Below are 18,585 nucleotides of genomic sequence, written 5' to 3'. Positions count from 1 at the left end.
GAGGAGTTAGGATTAAGCTCTGCGAATCTTTGATAACTTTACCAGGGACTCCATCTATATCTGATGAGTTTTTCTTCCCTACCCTCACAAGATAGGTGTACAGCTCATTTTCACTGCAAGGATTAAGATACATTGTCTTGCTAGATTTCGTTATACATACATTTCGTAATCTCCCTCGAAGAGGGTTGGGCTTTTCAGCTTTAGAAAGGACAAGTTAAATGCATCTGCGATTAGAGTAGGGTCAGTTAAGGTACCGCCATTGTTGTCATTAACATAAGATAGTGACGGGATGGAGTTGGGGGTCAAATTACTCTTTATAATTTTCCATGCCTCTCTTGAGTAGTGGTATGTACTTACCTCATTCTCTCCTTGTACAAGTATCACCTCTCCAACGTAGTTAATTATCGAGAGAAGACTGCCAAATGTTTTGACCAGCCTCTTGATCAAATCATTCACAAATGGTAACCAGCAACTTTTCAAAGCCTCTATTTCTTCAAGGAGCTTTTTTTTATCAGCATTCATCCGATCAAGAACTTTCTTGATGCCCTCTATAGTTTTTTTCCTTCTATAGAATTCAATTTCCACCTAAAAAATCAAACAACATGGAAAGATGCCCATTAGAAAATATAAGTTCTCACAGTTCTCTCAAATAAATCCACAGTCAGCTGAGGTATAATTTAACTGTTTGCTAATGTGAAACTTCTGACTTAAAAATGGGCAATAATAATCATAGTTATAATTCCAATGTAATACAGTTGTAGATCTCATTTTAAGTAGTTGAAAAATGTCACACATACATACATTTGAGAAAAGTTGATTAAAAAATATTAAATATGTATATAATCAATAGGAAAAGACATTAAATCATTTTTCTTACATGCTTTATGCCTTACACAAAGGCTTAGGTCCAAAATTAAGCCATAGAATAGAGGACCAAAAAGTTTGGAGGAGAGAAAGAAGGAATAATTACTATTGCTGTCCTTTGTATTTCTGTATTATCTTCACTTAAAGATAAAGATAAAACAGAAATCATTGAAACTGGGCATGAGATTTAACTATCAATGGAATATTGGCAGCAATTTTTACTTCACTTCATTAATATGAGCAGAACTATCTGATACTCTGCAAGCCTGCCAAACACAATAGTTTAGCAGGTGCAACGCTTCTGAATTGATTACCAAGAAAGTTAAGGAAAAGCGAAATTCTGGCTCATTTAAAATTCAATTCAACCCATTTTTTTGTAACCATCAACATTACATATCTAAGAAATTGAGCTGCTATCTTTAAAAAGATGAAATTGTTTCTACTTTGATGGAATGAAAATACAAAAATCACAATAGTTAATAACCGTATGAATTATACCTATCTCTTTAATTCATTGATATATATTTAGTAGATAAACACGAATTGACAGATTTTAACTCTCAACTACTATATCTGTACTTATTGCGTAAGTAAGCATAGTGGCATGTTCCTAACATGGAAAAATGTTTTGGAACATGTCACTATGCTTATTTACACAATAAGGACAGCTATAGTAGTTGAGAGTTAAAATTTGTCAATTCATACAGTAGAACCTCAGTTATACGACCCTCAGTAATGCGATGACCTCACTCATACGCTGATTTTTTTTGGTCCGGTGAATAACCCCAAATGAACCCATGTATTTCCAACCTCAGTTATAAAACTTTTCACATATACGACGAACTCGGTTATGAAACGCATTTTTCTAGTCCAATGTGACAAAATACCTCACTTATACGACTTTTCAGATAACTGCTCAACGAAAAGATTTCGGTGCGCGCGCCGATTTTAGTCACAGGTGCGGGGGTAGTATGTGCTCATTACATAGATATGTCAATGAAGAATAATAAGCTTTAATAACGAGCGATGCTGTTTATTAGATATTAATTTTAACTGCAGTAGATGATCGTTAATCCGGAATATCTATCTCTAAGGGAAGATTTTCTAGAATTTTCCAAGGTTATGTTTTCCGTCGCCCCAGCGAAATAACACCTAAATGAGCCGTTAAAACTCCTCCCGTACCAAAATTTTGGCTTCCAAGGTCGTCCAAAAAAGATTATCGTATTTGCAGTATGGACGTAAGTGGATGGTGATTCAACACGATGGTAAAAACTGCATGCATGGTCTCATTCCGCGGGCTAATCCCACACGAATTGAGCCGGGGGAAAGTTGCTTAAGTGGCGCGCAGATCAAAACTGACCCAACTTGTATCTCAGTGGGTTTAAATGAAACAAAGTTGGACCTTGAGTAGCTATTACCTTGAGTCAGCCTGGTGGCAAGTGTTTATTTTTTAACTGGGTGAGAGTTAGTACGAATGCCCTCGGAAAACTCGCGTCGTCAGTCGTAACGTAATCATTAAAGTCAAATTCAAAACGCGGAAGATAAGGCAGTTCCTTTTGACTCAGGAATGACTTATAACCATTATATTGAAGTACATAAAGTGTCCGGTGTTGTGATCAGATATGGGGAAGCAAAGTATTACGTGAAGATGAGTCACACGGCTTGTGAGTCGAAGTTCCCGGCGCTGAATTCACCGACAGAGAAGCTATTCCCGTTAGATTCAAACTACTATTGCAAAAATTTCATGTGAAAATTCTTTTTTAGTGCGTAAACATTATTGAGAGAGGAGATTTTTCCGAGCTCTTAATATATTTTTGTTCATTCATCACTGACGGCAGTTGCGCAGTTATTTCAAATGCTCACTTAAAAGAAGTGATCTAAGCACCGGAAAAGTCTTTGTCACGGAATATCCCGGGTACCAGTGGCGTAACTAGGAATACGCCTTGGGGGTGATGGTAGTACCTGGGGGGCGGCTACACTCCCCCCACCCCTCCCCCAGAGGCAACGGGAATTCCCGGAAAATTAAAAAAAAAGGCATGCCTGTAAATATGTTTTACATCATTTTGGCACTTAAAATTTAAATTTAAGTAGATGCAGTTGCTGTATATCAAAGCTAGACTTTTGTTTTAAATTTTTTTTAGTTCTCTGAGGCTTTGGAGGGGGATCTATCCCCTTATCGCCCCACCATAATTACGCCACTGCCGGGTGCTCTATATCATCTATGGCATGGTATTTAGAGGGAGGAAACCGACAGCTAGGGTCATTTTCGCCATGAGGTAAGGGAGGGGGTACAGAAACCCTGTGTTGGAATTAGGCAGGTTGTAACAATAGGCTTAACCAGGCCGTAACGTCCCATCTGCCGGACAGTGTGTTGCACTGAAAGTTCTGTCCACACTACTCTCAAGCAGGGATACAGTCATCTCTGAAAACTTTCTGCCTAGGCCAGGACATGAACCTGGATCCATAGGGTGTGAAGCCTTCGTGATACAAAGTACCTGCTGGTAAGGTACTGCTGTCAAACTTCTCTCTTAGGTACCATTATAATTTTCATCTTCAGCCTTGACACAACTGATAGACCACATAAGTATTTTTATAGCAAGTAGCGGCATGCAAACTCCACTGAAACATAGACATGATTCTGGAATTTCAATATTTCAGATTTTAAAATTTTTCAGCTAATTAATTCTATTTAATACATCAAGATTTTTTCCCAATACTTGAGATATATTTGTATCTTATAACCATAGCCCACAGCTCGTGACTGTGGCACATAGAGACAGCCCACTTTAATGCTTTTATCAAACTAATATTCCATCTCTTCAAAAAAAGTGAATAACTTACATTTGAATCCAAATGCCCAATAAGCTCAGCTTTGGTTTGGGTGACATGTATCTCTTGATCAATTTCCTCAAGAGTGTCTGGATACTCGGAAAATTTCTTCAGCAGGTTCTGGAACACTTTCCTCTGGTGCCTCAACCTTCTACCTCTTGTGCTCTTGCACAATTCTTCCAGTTGCTTCAAATGATTTCGAGTTTGATTTTTAGCAGCTTCAAAAATCTCCCTGCAAGCCCTTTCTTCTTTCTGGAATGAGAAAGTAAGTACACTCAATCTTCCAATCGTGCAATTTACTTGAAATTTTGGAAAGTCTACATTTTCCATTGCTTTTTCAAATACTTTCGACACTCTTTTCTTCTTCACTATAGAGAAAAAATGTGGCATTCTGATAAAGTAAATTACGACTATTTCTTCTCTATTTTAATAATGTATTTGAAAGGTGCAAATCCCTCAAAACCTGTGAAAAAATGCAGGTATGACTTTTATACACTTGCAAACACATTTCTATCAATTTTTGATGCAAAATAACAGGCATGGAGGCAATGAAAAACTTCAATGCATTATGAGAGAGAAACTAAGCAGCCTCACAAAGAATACAGTGCTGCTTGGCGTTACGTCAGAAGACTTCAATCACTCAGTAATTCAACCCTAAGGTAGGTCAGGATAAAGATCCACCAGACTAAGCACAGATGTGAATTTTACACATTAAAGGTAGGGGGGCAGTTCCATTACTTGAGCTACTCGCACTGGGAGGATTTTGTTTAGAGGTATCCGAAAGCATCACCCAGGCTATGAATCAGGGGCCCCTTGATCAGCAGCCAAGCGCTCTACCCACTAGACTACCATGTCCCTCATGTTGGAAGTCTTATGTCATGTTGTAGAGGGACAATTAGGTGGTGAAAATGATGCTCCCTCATGGTTCGTTTTTTTAGTTCAGTAGAGACCAAGGGATTTTTTTGTAAAAGAGGGACAAATCCTACATTTTCTTTAATCAAAATCCGAATTGCAACAGGTTTTAAAATTTTCGTTACCTCGGCAATCAAATTCGAAGGAAAAGAAGCAATGCTAAAACCCATTTGTATCCATCCTCTGGGATTTAAATCCACCCAAACCACCACCGACTTTTAAAGAATTTGAACACATTTGTAATTTTGGTTTAAATAAGACATTTAGTAGAGTATTTGTCAACTGATTTTGACCAAATTTTGATATGTTGTCAAGAGTTAGCTGCTTTTACATTTGGTTGAACTATAAATAGTTCTAAGGCAATTAATTTACAATGGAAAAAAATTTCTGAATAGCCACCAGATGGCAGCTACTATCAGGTACACTATCTGGCCAAAAACTTACAAAAACACTAGTAAGATAGCAGCAGGATCAACTGATAGATATCACTAAGCATTCTGCATACTGGTAAGCTTGCGGTGTTCGTGGCCATCTTCAAGCCACATACCAGCGTGCTTGTGGATGCGAATGGGTTAAAAAGAGCAGCTGTAAGCTTTGGCTACATTTCATACCTTCATGCAGTAAAAAATGAATTTGTGAATGCACATTTTAAGATACATAATTATTTTGGAGATACATTCAAAGACTCTGAAATATGAAAAAAAATAGTTAGGCCACCAAAAACTTGAAAACTTCAATGGAGAGTTTTATTGAGGAAAACTAGCAAGCAAATTGTACCTGGGTCCATTCTAATCTGTTTTTATCACCTATAATTCCTGACGTACGAAACACTCTCTTAAAGATTGCTATGGAACATTGGTAAGATTAAAAACTTCCTTGTGAGATTCCTCACTTATTTCTACTTTTCACTGTCCTTCTAATACTTAAAGATATTTGCAGAAGGTGGAAACAGCACTTCTGCCATATAGGTATTTATTTCTTCTCCTGTGGACATAGCATGATTCATCTGTCCACTGGTAGATAGTATCATTAATTTAGAAAATAAACTCCACATACTATGGCCTCCTAGCTGATCATTTGATATTTCAGTGGATAATTGCATGATTGATTTGGATGACAGCTACCCTTGCGTGGAAACTGAACTACTCACTATTATTAATCCTTTGCATCAATAACAACTGATTCCAACTAACATTTTTAAGTATAAGTCTAAAGTTGAAAAGTTAGCAAATGCTCTCAACTTTATGAATGCCGTCGTATTTATTGAAATTTAATTTACATGATAAGACATCACCAAAAATTTCATCAAAAACCTATCATTTCAGAGTAACGAAATGTCACGACAATTAACACAATAAAATATGCACATGGATTCTATGAATGTCATCACCCTGAGTCTCTATAGTATTTAGGTATTTACACAGCCAGAGAGCCCATCACACAAATTATCAGGACAGTGTACGTGAGAGTGTCTCTTAAAAACGAATGTGAGTCAAATTAATTTTCCCTTGAATAATTTCTTGATGAGAGAAAGCAAGCTTCGATAATTACGGCAGTCATGAAGCATGTCACTGTCAGTGATCAGCGCTCAAAACCAAAATTGGCCAAATTTGTGCATCTAAGAATTCATAATAACAAAGTTTTCCCATATTTTTACTTAATATCTCTTTAGGACGACAGAATGTAGTTTGTAACATAAAAACTTTGCTGTGACAATATATAGCATTCTGGCCAATTCAAAATATGAACGATTCAGATTAAATAATTTAGCCAGTAAGTAATGACAGTGTTTTGAAGAGTGGGAAAAAAGAGAAATCTTCATAATACACTCAGAAGAAGACAGAAAAACTTAATCAATGGAGACAATCATGAAAGGATGAGCAGATGGGGAGAAGGGCAAAGGATTGCCAGGAATTGGTTATATACATGGAACAAGTTATCAAGGAAGTCAAAGACAAGAAATACACAAATACGAAAAGGTTAGCTAACAGGAGAGCAGAATGGAAAGCTGCATCAAACCAATCGACCACTTGCACACTTATAATAATCACTCATTCAGTGATTCAACCTGAAGGTTGGTTTGGATGGGTGAGGGTAGAGCTCACCCCAGACTTAGCCCAAGGCGTGTGAACATCACACATTCAGGGTAGGGAGGCCAGGTCCTTTCCCTGATATTTACAACCTTTAGAAGGTGAAGGGATTGGCCAATCGGGTCTCCTAAGAGATGCGACCACATGGAACATCTATTCACTCAGCAAAAATGATGGAAATGAATATACAGAATACTTATCCATTCACATACCTCAGCTTCTTCAAGTTTCTTCGTGCTTTCACTTAAATCATGCTCAATCACAGAGACATCATTCCTTGCCTTATGAACATTAAGTTGCACCAGCTTAATCATTTCAATGAGATTTTCAAATCCTTTTAACTTCCATAAGATTTTTCTCACTAGAGTTGATTTAGTCTGCGAAGTACAAGTCAGGAAAGGAAAGAAATTATTGAAAAAATAATAGCCAAAATGCTCCTTACCAAAGTTAAGACACAATAAATTAAAAAAATTAGACAAATTTATTGACAGCTAGAGAGAAAAATTATAGTTTTAGCTGGCTATAAAGCACTTCATGGATGAAAGATGTCGGGCAAAACATTTTAATTGAAACCAAGTTCATGCTGTTTCAAGTTTCAATGCCACAAGGCAGCATTTTCATGCACATTGTGCGATGGGACTGCGGGCTTAAACTTTGAACTCGTGTCCACATTGACATTTTGTTTGAGATGCCCAAGGGCAGCATACTTTTACTGAGTCAATACAGCAGACTCCCGATTATCCGGCTGCAGTTTATCCGGATTGTGGATTATCCGTGCATGATATTCACTCTTGCTCAACTTTTTCCGTGATCTTTTAAAAAAAATCGGATGCAAAATCATTGGAATTACAGTGAGTCCTCGTTTAACGTTGTTGATTCGTTCCTGAAAAAGTCGACGTTAAGCGAAACAACGTTAAACGATGCAGTGTTTCCCATAAGAAACAATGTAAAAAATTTAAATTGGTTCCTAGCCATGTTCCTAACAATCCATTTCTTCGTGAAGAATCCAGAATTTCCCGGGCGAGAATCCAAGGAGGCCAATTATCGGAGCCGTAACTTTAAGCAGACTTTGTGACCAATCGGGAGACACCTGAATCAGGCCAAAACGAAAAATATCTGAATCTGACACTCGGAAGCACGAGGATGAAGGGCGAGTCAATTTTCGTGATGATATGAATTCTTTAACCCGGCGGAAATCGCGAGAAACATTCATTACCGATTATTCACTTCAGCATGATAACAATTCATTCGAAACGAAACGAATTTTCATAACGAAAAGGTTGGGAAGAAGGCATTATTAAATGAAATATAAAAACTAAAAAGAAACTATTTTAATGGCGAAACATCGATATTTTCAGTAACAGAAGAAATTTTAATTGTAAAAACTCGACCTGCAAACCTAAAACTTGACCGATCTCTCCAGCAGTTGCACCTTCTTCAATTCTTTTAATAATACCAAGTTTTTGTTCTAATATCGCCGTTTTTTCTTCACGTCTGAAGAACCGCCAGGATAGCCACTCTTCTTCGTGGACATTTTTTTCGGCTGGCATCAGAAAAATAAACGGATAATGGGTAAATGAGGCGATAATTATTCGCTCAGACGCATATTTAACATACGCTACCCACGCCAACCTTTTCTGTCGAGCGAAAATTACCAATCGCATTAATATAGTAATATTTACTATACATCAGATGCGCTTGCGTCCTGTTCGCCATTCATTTTTTTTTCGCCGCGCATAATTTGAACAACGTTATCGCAAAGCAATAACGACGTTAAATGATCAAGGGTTTCAATTTTTGGACAACGTTATCGTGAAACAACGTTAAACGGGACGACGTTAAACGAGGACACACTGTATAGCATTAATGCTACGATACACCGGGCTAATTATTTCCATTAGAATCCTCCTAATAACAGAATAACTGCATAAATAATAACATATTGCTTGTTTTATGTAAATTATGAACATTACTAGACATTTAAGTGAAAGTTTCGGTTATCCGTGTTTTCCGATTATTTGTGCCGTCTCTCCCCATCATTAGCTCGGATAATCAGGAGTGTACTGTATTTCATATTTGTTTATTTGTTCCAGAGACATTACAAGGAATGTATAGAACAAGTCATATTTCAAAAGATGAAACGAGAAAAATGAAAAACATATTGATACAGAAATACTCAAAAAAGTCCTCAACTTTATAGAGACATTTCTCAAGCGAAAGTGAAGTGATAATCTTTTTACGGCATCCTAAGTCATCTCTTTCTTAATATAGCATGGGATTACATAATATAGTTTTATCCTTCTGACTGCAAAAACTCAGATCTCCCAGTGGATGAGGATGTTCTCATTACTACCAAATGAGAACATCCACATCACAACAGAAGAGACATGTTGGATCTAACATATAGCACAACATTATTAACATAAAGAGATGGTTAAAAGTGCATACAATGTGTGAGAATTCCACAGGGGAATCATTTACCTCTACTGGGATAATAAGCCAATGGCTAGTGCATGGGATCTAGTATATCCAACCACAGAAATTCTATGACGTGTCGTAACAAACTGCAACAACAAAATAATGAGAAGGATGCATCAGAAGCAACTGAAAGTAGCACTACCGGGTTTGAGAGCAAAAGATGCACCTGTGTAGTAGATTTGGTCACAATCTGTGCTGCAGCATGGAAACACATAGCAGACATAGCAGAGCCACAAACATACATCTTCTTTTATACACAGCTGGCTCCCGATCCGGCTGTGGTTTATCCATGCTGCGGATTATCAGTGCATGAGTTCACATTTGTTCAATGCTTTTCGTAATCTTTATGAAAAATAAAACGGGACGCAAAATCACCATGGTTGACAAGGAATGTTTCAAGTCTAATTGGAGGTCTGCTCTAGCATTACAGATGACAATCAGTGGCAGGAGAGACAACTCTAAATTAATTTTTGAATATTCTTCAATGGTTGACCAATTGTATATTAAGAAAAATGTTATTCAAGGTCTTTAATTGTTTCTTTCATGTCTCAAATGCGTAATTATAGCAGTGGCCACAGATGTGGTTGAATATGGCTCAAGGGAACGGGAGATTTCATCGCACTCGGGCATGTTTACGCCGCAACTTGTCAAGGTCAAGGCAACTGGAAAAGGTAGCGGAGGAAGTGGAAGTGGAGATAGCATGAGTCATAGCCAGGCACTCGCTAGCGAAAAAATTTACAATGAGCCCTGATTTCTTATACCTGCTGCTGCGTGATGGCATGATCGCATGCCAGTAACCTTCATGGGAGTTCCATGTTCCTGTTTTTCAAGCATTGTGCTCTGTGACCACGGATCTGTGTCCTGCAGCAGTTGCATCCCCGGCAACTTGTGCGAGACAAAACTACATGGCGTGGAGCCTGACAGTGTAGTTTCTAACGTCGCACAAAGTTTTTGAAGCATAATTGCAAAGCCACTTTCTTGAATTTAAGAACCTCGCAGCCACGAGTACGTGGTTTTTGAAAACCAGGTACAGTGGAACCTGTTTAGTACGTTTCTGAAGGGACCACAGAAAATGAATGCACTAACCAGGAAAACGTGCTAACGAGGAAAGTAAAAAATAGCAGTCGGGGTAATTGCAATCTGTGGAAAAGTCGTCACAATTACAATTACTATCGGTAGTTCTCGTAGGATCGCCTTCCTGAACTCTTTTCACCTTTAAAATAAAGAAAATGGGCGCTACAATGAAAAACAATACCATGTGAGTAAAAATCACTATGTTTCATAGATTTCCCGAAGACAATTACATGAAAACGGCGTCTTTCTCCCGTGATTTATCCCATATTTATTTATAGAAAGAGGACAAGTATAGCTAAGTCATTTCTTTTTTGTCACAGCATACTCGGAGAATATAAAAACAACCCTGAGTATGTCAACGGGTTGTTTTTAAACATCATAAAAATTGGACAAAATTATATTAACCTTAAATTACGGCAACAGCCGTACACATTCGCGCTTCTGGAATAAAGCCATATCGATTGTTATAGCGATCGATATATCGAATAATAACACGCAAGATTATTAGATTACGAGGTAATTACAAGAAGATTTTATATTATACAATCAAAATTTACTTTTAAAATTTGTTTAATGTCGTCTGCTTTCGTGCCGAGATCAAGTATTTTTAAGCTAAGCTTCGCGTGGAGATCCAGAGCATCGTCTGCTCCCGCAGCAGTAGTCAAATACGCACGTACTACGTAGCATTGACGTCGTGCAGTACTGCTTTAGCCAAAGTGGGAATTGGATAAGACTCATTTCTTTATCATGATAACTCATGCAATAGCAACAATTGCCCACTCGTGAAATTTGTGCGCAGTGGGCACTGCAGAGGCAATAGAAGGTGAGGAGCTCGGGGTGGGGAAAATTGCGGCTTCTCATTGGTTGCAGTTTTGCATAGTCAGACATTCCTGATAAATGGCCATATTTTATTATTCATCGCATCATAAAAATTGAGAAATGCATTTGGATAAATCACAGTCGAAGAAAGATATGTGGAACGAATACAAGAATTTTAATGGCTAGTAATAATAAATTAAATCATGAATTCGGAGCTTTACGACCCTTAAGAAGATACTGGAGAACGAATTGCGGGTTGCGTCACGGCTAGCAATTGAGCGTACTAACCAGGAAAGCGCAATTTTTTCAAACGTACTAACCAAACACTTCTACCTGTGTTTTGTTCCGATGGTACCGGGACCGAGAGAAATCGTCGTACTAAGGAGGAAAACGTACTAAGGAGGAACGTACTAACCAAGTTCCACTGTATTATATGGAGCAGTATGAATACAACAACAATCACGCTATCGCCACTAAAAAGATCGCGGTCATAAAAAGAAAGGTCTTCATGATTCCGGAAAGCTATCTGAGATAACAATGTGCATAAATAATAATTGATTACTTGATTAACCTAAATTATGAAAATTTCAAGAAAGTAAAGAGTAAGTTCGTATTACTCAAGTTTAAAGATTATTCGGGCCACATCTCTCATCATTAGCCCAGATAATTGGCAGTTTGCTGCACTTTTACTAACTACAGTGCAACCTCGATATAACGACACCCCACGGTGGACCAATAAACACTCGCTATAGCGAATTGTCGCTTTACTGGAGGTGGAGCAAATAATAGCCAATGTTGCAAACAGTTATACAGGAACAGGAGTGGTGCGGCAACAGATAAATTTCTTTCCGATAAACGTAAGTATATAAATCCAGACGAAAGGCGATGTTTTTTTGCATCACTAAATTTCCTTACTCAAACAATGACTTCCTATTCAAACAATTTATAAGCCCCGCACTGAATAAAAATCATGCAAAGCATTGTTTTGTCAATCATTATGCCAATGCACAACAGACGAAGCCATTTTTCTATGCACTTAATTAGTGCATTTACGTAATCATTCTATTATTTTGGTATTTTCCACTGAAAAGTCAAAAATTAACTAATAAATCTGTATCGCGGTTATTTATTGCCTCAAATGTTTCCATTGGTGTATGTTTATTGTACCTGTACATTAAGTGGCAGTGAAGTGAAATGACGTATTGCATTTGTTTCTGCTGTCGAAAACGGTGGAAGGTTGTATAACATTCCTGCCTTGGAAGACTTTTTCTATCAAATAATGTAATATCTTCATTATCTACAGTAAAAAGTTTGCTAAGCTTGAAAAATGATGTGATTAAAATTGCCGTTGTTAAAAAAAAGTTCCTTTTTGAGTGTTACGCTCGCGACGTATTTGAAATAATACACAGAGTTTACCACCGCACTGCAAACGAGAGTCAGTTGTTCTGTGAGTACTTCCAGCGGCCACCAGGGGATGCTCGGCTACCCACGTCACGGAAGAGAGCGCCAGTCGCGCCAGTACGACTCCGACGACTGACGCGAATAGTTCACCCTTGTGAATCCGCAACGGAGAATAAATACGTCCATCCGGACAATTCACGCTCAGTATCATTGCATCGTACATCCTACATCATCACTAGGGTGCACTGCATACCTTTAGAGGCATCACTGCAAGAAATACCTCGTACTGCAAGGATTTTGTCGGGGAGTAGGATGTAAAAAAAGTTCCGTTTCGTCTATGTTATATCACGCAGGGAATACTCCTTAAGATACTTATGATCGGAGTCCTTTCTTCCACAACTTCGGGTTTACACCACAGGCACCACCAGCTATTATGAGGGGAGATTTGGTGCTTTGCATTAGTATAATCAACCTTCCGAACTCTTGAAATTCTCGATTCGCAATCTATCCCTGAAATACTCCGCTTTAGGCTTAGGCGTAGCCCCTTTCTCAGGAGTTCCCGCAGATAGGAGTGGGCAAAACCACCCGAACAAAGCTCCTTATAACTCTACTTAGTCTGCATTCCTTGGGCGCTTTTGTTTTTTTTAATTGTGAAGAGCGAATAGGAAGATAAATCAATTTCGACACTCTCATTCATGAATGCTAATGCCACAATATTTTCACCAAAATTAACTACTTATTTATCGAATGACAGTTTACCACATAAATTTGAGACTGAGCCATTAACTTCATTTCTGACAGATCGCTAGCAATTACAGAGATTAAGGAGTCTTGATGTAAGTTTTTCTGGCGGTGAAACTCACGCTATGGCGAGAGCCAACACCAAAAGGGCCTTGTAGAAACGAATTTTTTAACACGCTTATTATAGGGTCAATCGACGGTGCATCGGCTATCTCTCGTAACAGCGTGAGTGTCGCTATAGCCTGTACTCACTTTAACGAGGTTCCACTGTATAGTGCCTGCACAAGGTTAGCTTCCCTTGTTTATAAAAAGTGCACAAGATGTAAACATATTATATTCCTATTAGGATGAGTCAGTTCTTAAATATTTCCAGTTCTTGATACTGGTCCACTTCTCCCCAGTCGGTTCAAGTTCCCCATACTTGGTTCCAACAATCAATCTTATATTTTGAAAAAATTACAAATTTAAATGAGCAACCACAAGAAATGAATGAAAATAATTTCAACTAAGTGCTAAAGACATAGAAAGTTCTCTACAAAAAAATAGTATTCATAATTTGATTTGTCATGCTTTAAAAGCCAAACTAACATGTTCTTAAAAAATGCATAATTGTCCTACATATCACATTACATCAGGCAGCCACTTGTGCTTTCTCCAAAGTCATGCTCAAAGAAATCTATGCTTTTACCCTGTCTGGTCCTAATCTATTCCTTTATTCGTCAGAGATATTGCCTGCAGTTTTGAAAAGGCATTCACTCAAAACAGTAATAAATCTTCGCCACTGCTCCATGCTGGTTCCTTACTACCGACTATATGCGATCAGTTCCCAATACCGGTTCTAAGGGCGAAAAACTGGCAGTGATGAGAACCAGGAACTCAAACCGACCCATCTCTAATTTCAACGTTTGGGAATGGACGAGAGAGGAGAATAACCCTAATGGCATCGAAGAGGTTCCGACGGAGGTCCTCCTTGCGGCACTCCATGGCCCTTGCCTCCTCCTCCCTCCTCTTGAGCATCAATAGTTGGGATTTGGTGGCAATCGCTTTGTTCAGCTGTGCCTTGTTCTCCGATCGCCTATGTCTGACCCCTGAAAGCACATCCTCTAGCTTCTCCATGAGATACTCGTGACCACTGAAAACATTCTTCCACTCAAGAAGCTCCTCCTCCAACTGGGATAAACTGTGAATGAAAATAAAGTAATATGAGATTAAACAAATCATACTTTTTCCATAAACAGTGTAAAATGCAGAAAAGGTAAAAAAATAAGCATCTTATCACTCTGAGAAGAATGCATAGGTTTATAATAAGCGAGTGTACAAGAGGTAAAGTGGCCTGTTTGAAAGTAGGTGAGCTAGGATTGGCATGCAATATTCTCACATTCTAAGCGGAGGCCATGACCTGTGGTTTTCTTTCGGCATATTTTTCTCGTTTTCTGCATGGCACTAAATCTCGCAATTAACTATCTTTCTAAGCTGTGGTCTTAGAGCCACTCGCCTTTTAAGCCACCAAAGTGTGCCAACAGTGATCCATATGCAATAAGAATGCTATTTTGAGTTTTTGAAAAATGCGGCAAAATCCCCGCTCAGGGTTTAACTCGGGGTTAATTTTAAAAGATTCTTCGATAGTTAAGCAATTGTAAATTAAGACTAATGTTACCATGATCTTCAAATGTACTTTTTATATTGCAAATGCACAATGATTGCTGGGGCCTTACATGCTGATGAATACAGCCAAGGGTACTGGAGATTTCGTCAAACTCAGGCATGTTTACACCGCCATCAGTCAAAATCAAACTGGAGTAGAAGTGAAGGCAGAACAAAATGGATAGTTTGAAGCGTGACTCGGTGAAATTGCTTCATGTTAAATTAAAAAACTTTCTAAATTTCACACATGATTTTTGTAACCTGTTTCGCTGAAATGCCGCACTCTGCAAGTGCGACAAAAGGTCAAACTCTCCCAGTATCCTGTATTTGAGCCTGACGATGTCGCACAGTGACAAAATTTGTCGTTACTAAAATCATATGTGAAATTTACAGTTATTTATTTACCGTGAAGACAGATGGGGAAGTGGAAGCAGAGGCAAAGGAAGTACAAAACAAGACGAAGGAAATAGATGAATCACAGCCAGACGTTTACCTGCATAGTATGCTGGAGGGTATGGATTGGTGAGATACGAGAACAATCACTACGAATGCAAAGAAGATCGAGGTTGGGTAAAGAAAGGTCACAATGAGTCCTTGAAAAAACCTAAAATAACAGACTGTATGCATAAATAATAAGATATTGTTTGATATGCGTTAAGTATGAACATTAAAAGAAATTAAACTGAAAGTTTGGATTATCCATACTTCCCGATTATTCATGCTGTCTGACCCCATCATTAGCGTGGATAATCAAGAGTTCATTGTATTTAGGAAAGTTTCAAACCAGGATACTCACCGAGCAGCACTTTCCCTGATACTGGATTCATTCACTGATCCTCTCAGACAGTGCGCATCTCCAATCAGATATGAACTTGAGCTCGCCTCTTTGGTGTACCTCGAAGGTCTGTTGCTAATTTTTTCTTCCCCTGTAAAAAAATGTTAAATAGTACTCAACACAGGGCGGATGAAAGTTCTTTCAATAATGTTTCAAGGAATCAAAAAAATGTTATTGGCTGAATTTGATATTAGACTCGAAGAAAATTAATAATGAAAATAATAATTTTCAATGAAACTAATGACATCTTATCAAGGAAAAGACATATAAAACACATATTAATGATGGAACACATATTAAATGAAAACTGAAAAATAAATCACCAACTAAAACAATGGCATACATTATCAACTCATAAATCCTCATTCCAACAGCAATCCATATGCATTCCTCACTCAGTGTCCTTGTTTGTACTTTATTTATCAAACAAACCTTTAACCTATTCCACATGAAGTACCAAATACACTCATACAAAACATGCAATGTATTGAAATTCATGTAAATCATCAGTCCCCCTTAAAAGCTCAGAACGGCCCTCACTATGCTGTATCAGCAATATGCAACAAAATCCCTACTGACATCAAAGATATAGGTACCATTATTCAAAGTTAATTTAAAGAGTTCCCTAAAAAGAAAAGCAAACTAAAGCATGACTGAATTTTTGGTAAGCAGGTTTGAATGCTTTCAGTAACGAAATAATAGGCACACTATGTAATTTTTGCATGTATTATTTAAGTAAAATGTACTCATTTTTCTTACTTTAACCATTCATTTTTACACTAAACAATTTCCATGATACTTCTAGACCTTACAGAAATAAAATTACTTATAATTTCCATTGGAATTACCTCATAAAATGGAATTCTTTTTAACACTTACTGACAAGTAATGGTTCAAGTTTTCGAGTATGTTTGCTCTAGCTTTGCATAAGATGATGAGTGGTGGGAAAAAAATCTTGATTAATTTTAGGATATTCTTCGCTGGTTAACCAATCGTAAATTAAGACAAAGGTCACCCATGATCTTCAAATGTGTTTTTCACACCGCAAATGTGCAACTATTGCTGCGGCCTCGCATGCGGTTGAATGCAGCCCAAGAGAACCAGGGATTTTCTCTCACTCTGCCATGTTTATGCCACAACCAGTCAAGGTCAAACTGGAGTGGAAGGGAATAGAAGAAGTGAAGGCGGTAGGGGAAGTGAAGGCAGTAGACAGTTTGCTAAAGTATATGGAGTTGTGGGAATATGAGTAAAATTGTGTTGTCGTAGCTAAAAAGATCGTGGTTGGGTGAAGAAAGGTCTCAAGACTTTGGGAAGCACTTACAAATAACAGACTATGAGCATAAATATGTAGTACGATATTGTCTTATTTAAGTAAAGTATACCCGTATTTTCTGATTATTCAGGCCACCTCTCCCAATCATTAACCCAGATAATTGGGATGCTGTATTTAAAAAATTTGTTAACCATAACTTTTGCTGAATTGCCAGACAAACACGCCACAATCTGACCACTCATATTAAACCAGGTTTTCAGCCAAAATTGTAGCTGAGAGAACATTTAAGAATTCATATAAGGCTACATTTTCAATTCAAGTTCATGCAGCCATCACCAGCAAGACGACATCTACCACAATTATTATTGTGCTACAGATGAATAAAGATACACCCATGTCTCGTATAGCGCAATTTCGATTAGCGCAATTTCGATATAGCGCAAATTCGTTCCTTGGGGAAACATTGCAACGCAGTGTAGCCTAATCAAAAATCTTAAACGCTCTCGTGATAAAACGTGAACTTGCTCTAAGTACACACGAAATTTCTATCATTTTACGCATATTAATATTATTATTTGCCTCAAATCTTCTTTTTTGTTTATATATTAATCGAAATCCATTGCTGTGCAATGGCCAAAAGTATTACTCGTCATTGGGTCCAGATAGCCGGCCTACAGAAGTAATTTATCTCATCTCCTTAACAGAATGATAATAAATAATTTAGATCTTTAATTAAGCGTGGGGCTGATGGAAATGATTTTTTTTCAGCAATACGGTTTGAGACGTATTTTTGCCGTCATAGGTTATCGGGCAATTGACTTCCAGGTAGAGGGTCTACGCTAAAGCCTTCAAGGTCATCGGTATTCACGGGGGAGAAATGGAGCAGTGGCCGAGTTGCGCATGAATAGCATCAACACATAAAAGGCTCTGCTATAGAGTCTCAAACACAATGGCTTCGTTCCCTCCCTGCAGTCGTAGGCCTTCTGGTTCTCAGGAATACAGTTCAGCAGTGGAAGGTGATTTAGATGGAGCCATACAGAGTAAAAACCATGAGATTATGCCAAAAAATAGGAATGCGTATAGAAAAATCAAGAATTTATCAAGAAAAACTACAAACCTAGAAGAGGAATTGAAAGAGGTCAATTGCTTTGAAAATGGAGAACGTCAAAGCGATATCGCGCGGAAGTTTAAACGCACGATGCCTTATTCTGACTAAAGACGAAGTTAAAACATCAGTGACCTCAGCCGCACCAACTTCAACCAAGCGGTCTACACATACGGAAAGTTCATAGTGAATCAGTACAAAATGACGAGAGTGGTAATCGCTCCGAGACATTTAGTGAAAGCTCCAGTTGGTTCCAGAATTTAAACGGCAAGCAGGTATTTTCAGTGCGGCGATATCAAGTGAATCTGCAAGTGTTGATAGCGCAGTCACCGCAACATTTTCTGATGAACTCCAAGCTGTGATTGAAAGTGGCTCCTTTCCCCCTCAACCAGTTTTTAGTGTGGACAAGACGATATTGTTTTGGAAAAGAATGCAATCTCGTTCATTCATTTTCAGGGAAGGAAAACCTGGGTCAGGTTTCAAGGCATTTAAAGGCTGTTTCACGTAGCTGCTAATGACT

At 38.1% G+C, this 18,585-nt stretch overlaps 1 protein-coding gene across 1 annotated transcript in view; it reads right to left on the bottom strand.

Annotated features, from left to right (window-relative positions):
* The window catches only part of LOC124171368 (structural maintenance of chromosomes protein 5-like), a 54,422-nt gene that overhangs the window by 9,177 nt on the left and 26,660 nt on the right, over positions 1-18,585 (bottom strand). The window contains exons 10-14 of the mRNA XM_046550538.1: positions 15,649-15,778; positions 14,142-14,388; positions 6,908-7,072; positions 3,706-3,945; positions 358-585 (exon numbers count right to left, since the gene is read on the bottom strand). Coding sequence (XP_046406494.1) covers positions 358-585; positions 3,706-3,945; positions 6,908-7,072; positions 14,142-14,388; positions 15,649-15,778 — 1,010 coding nt within the window. The remainder of the gene's footprint in view (positions 1-357; positions 586-3,705; positions 3,946-6,907; positions 7,073-14,141; positions 14,389-15,648; positions 15,779-18,585) is intronic.

This window comes from Ischnura elegans, chromosome X (assembly GCF_921293095.1).
Source record: "Ischnura elegans chromosome X, ioIscEleg1.1, whole genome shotgun sequence".
Taxonomy (NCBI): domain Eukaryota; kingdom Metazoa; phylum Arthropoda; class Insecta; order Odonata; family Coenagrionidae; genus Ischnura; species Ischnura elegans.
The sequence above is the reverse complement of the archived record's forward strand: the minus strand, read 5'-3'. Positions and strand labels throughout refer to the sequence as shown.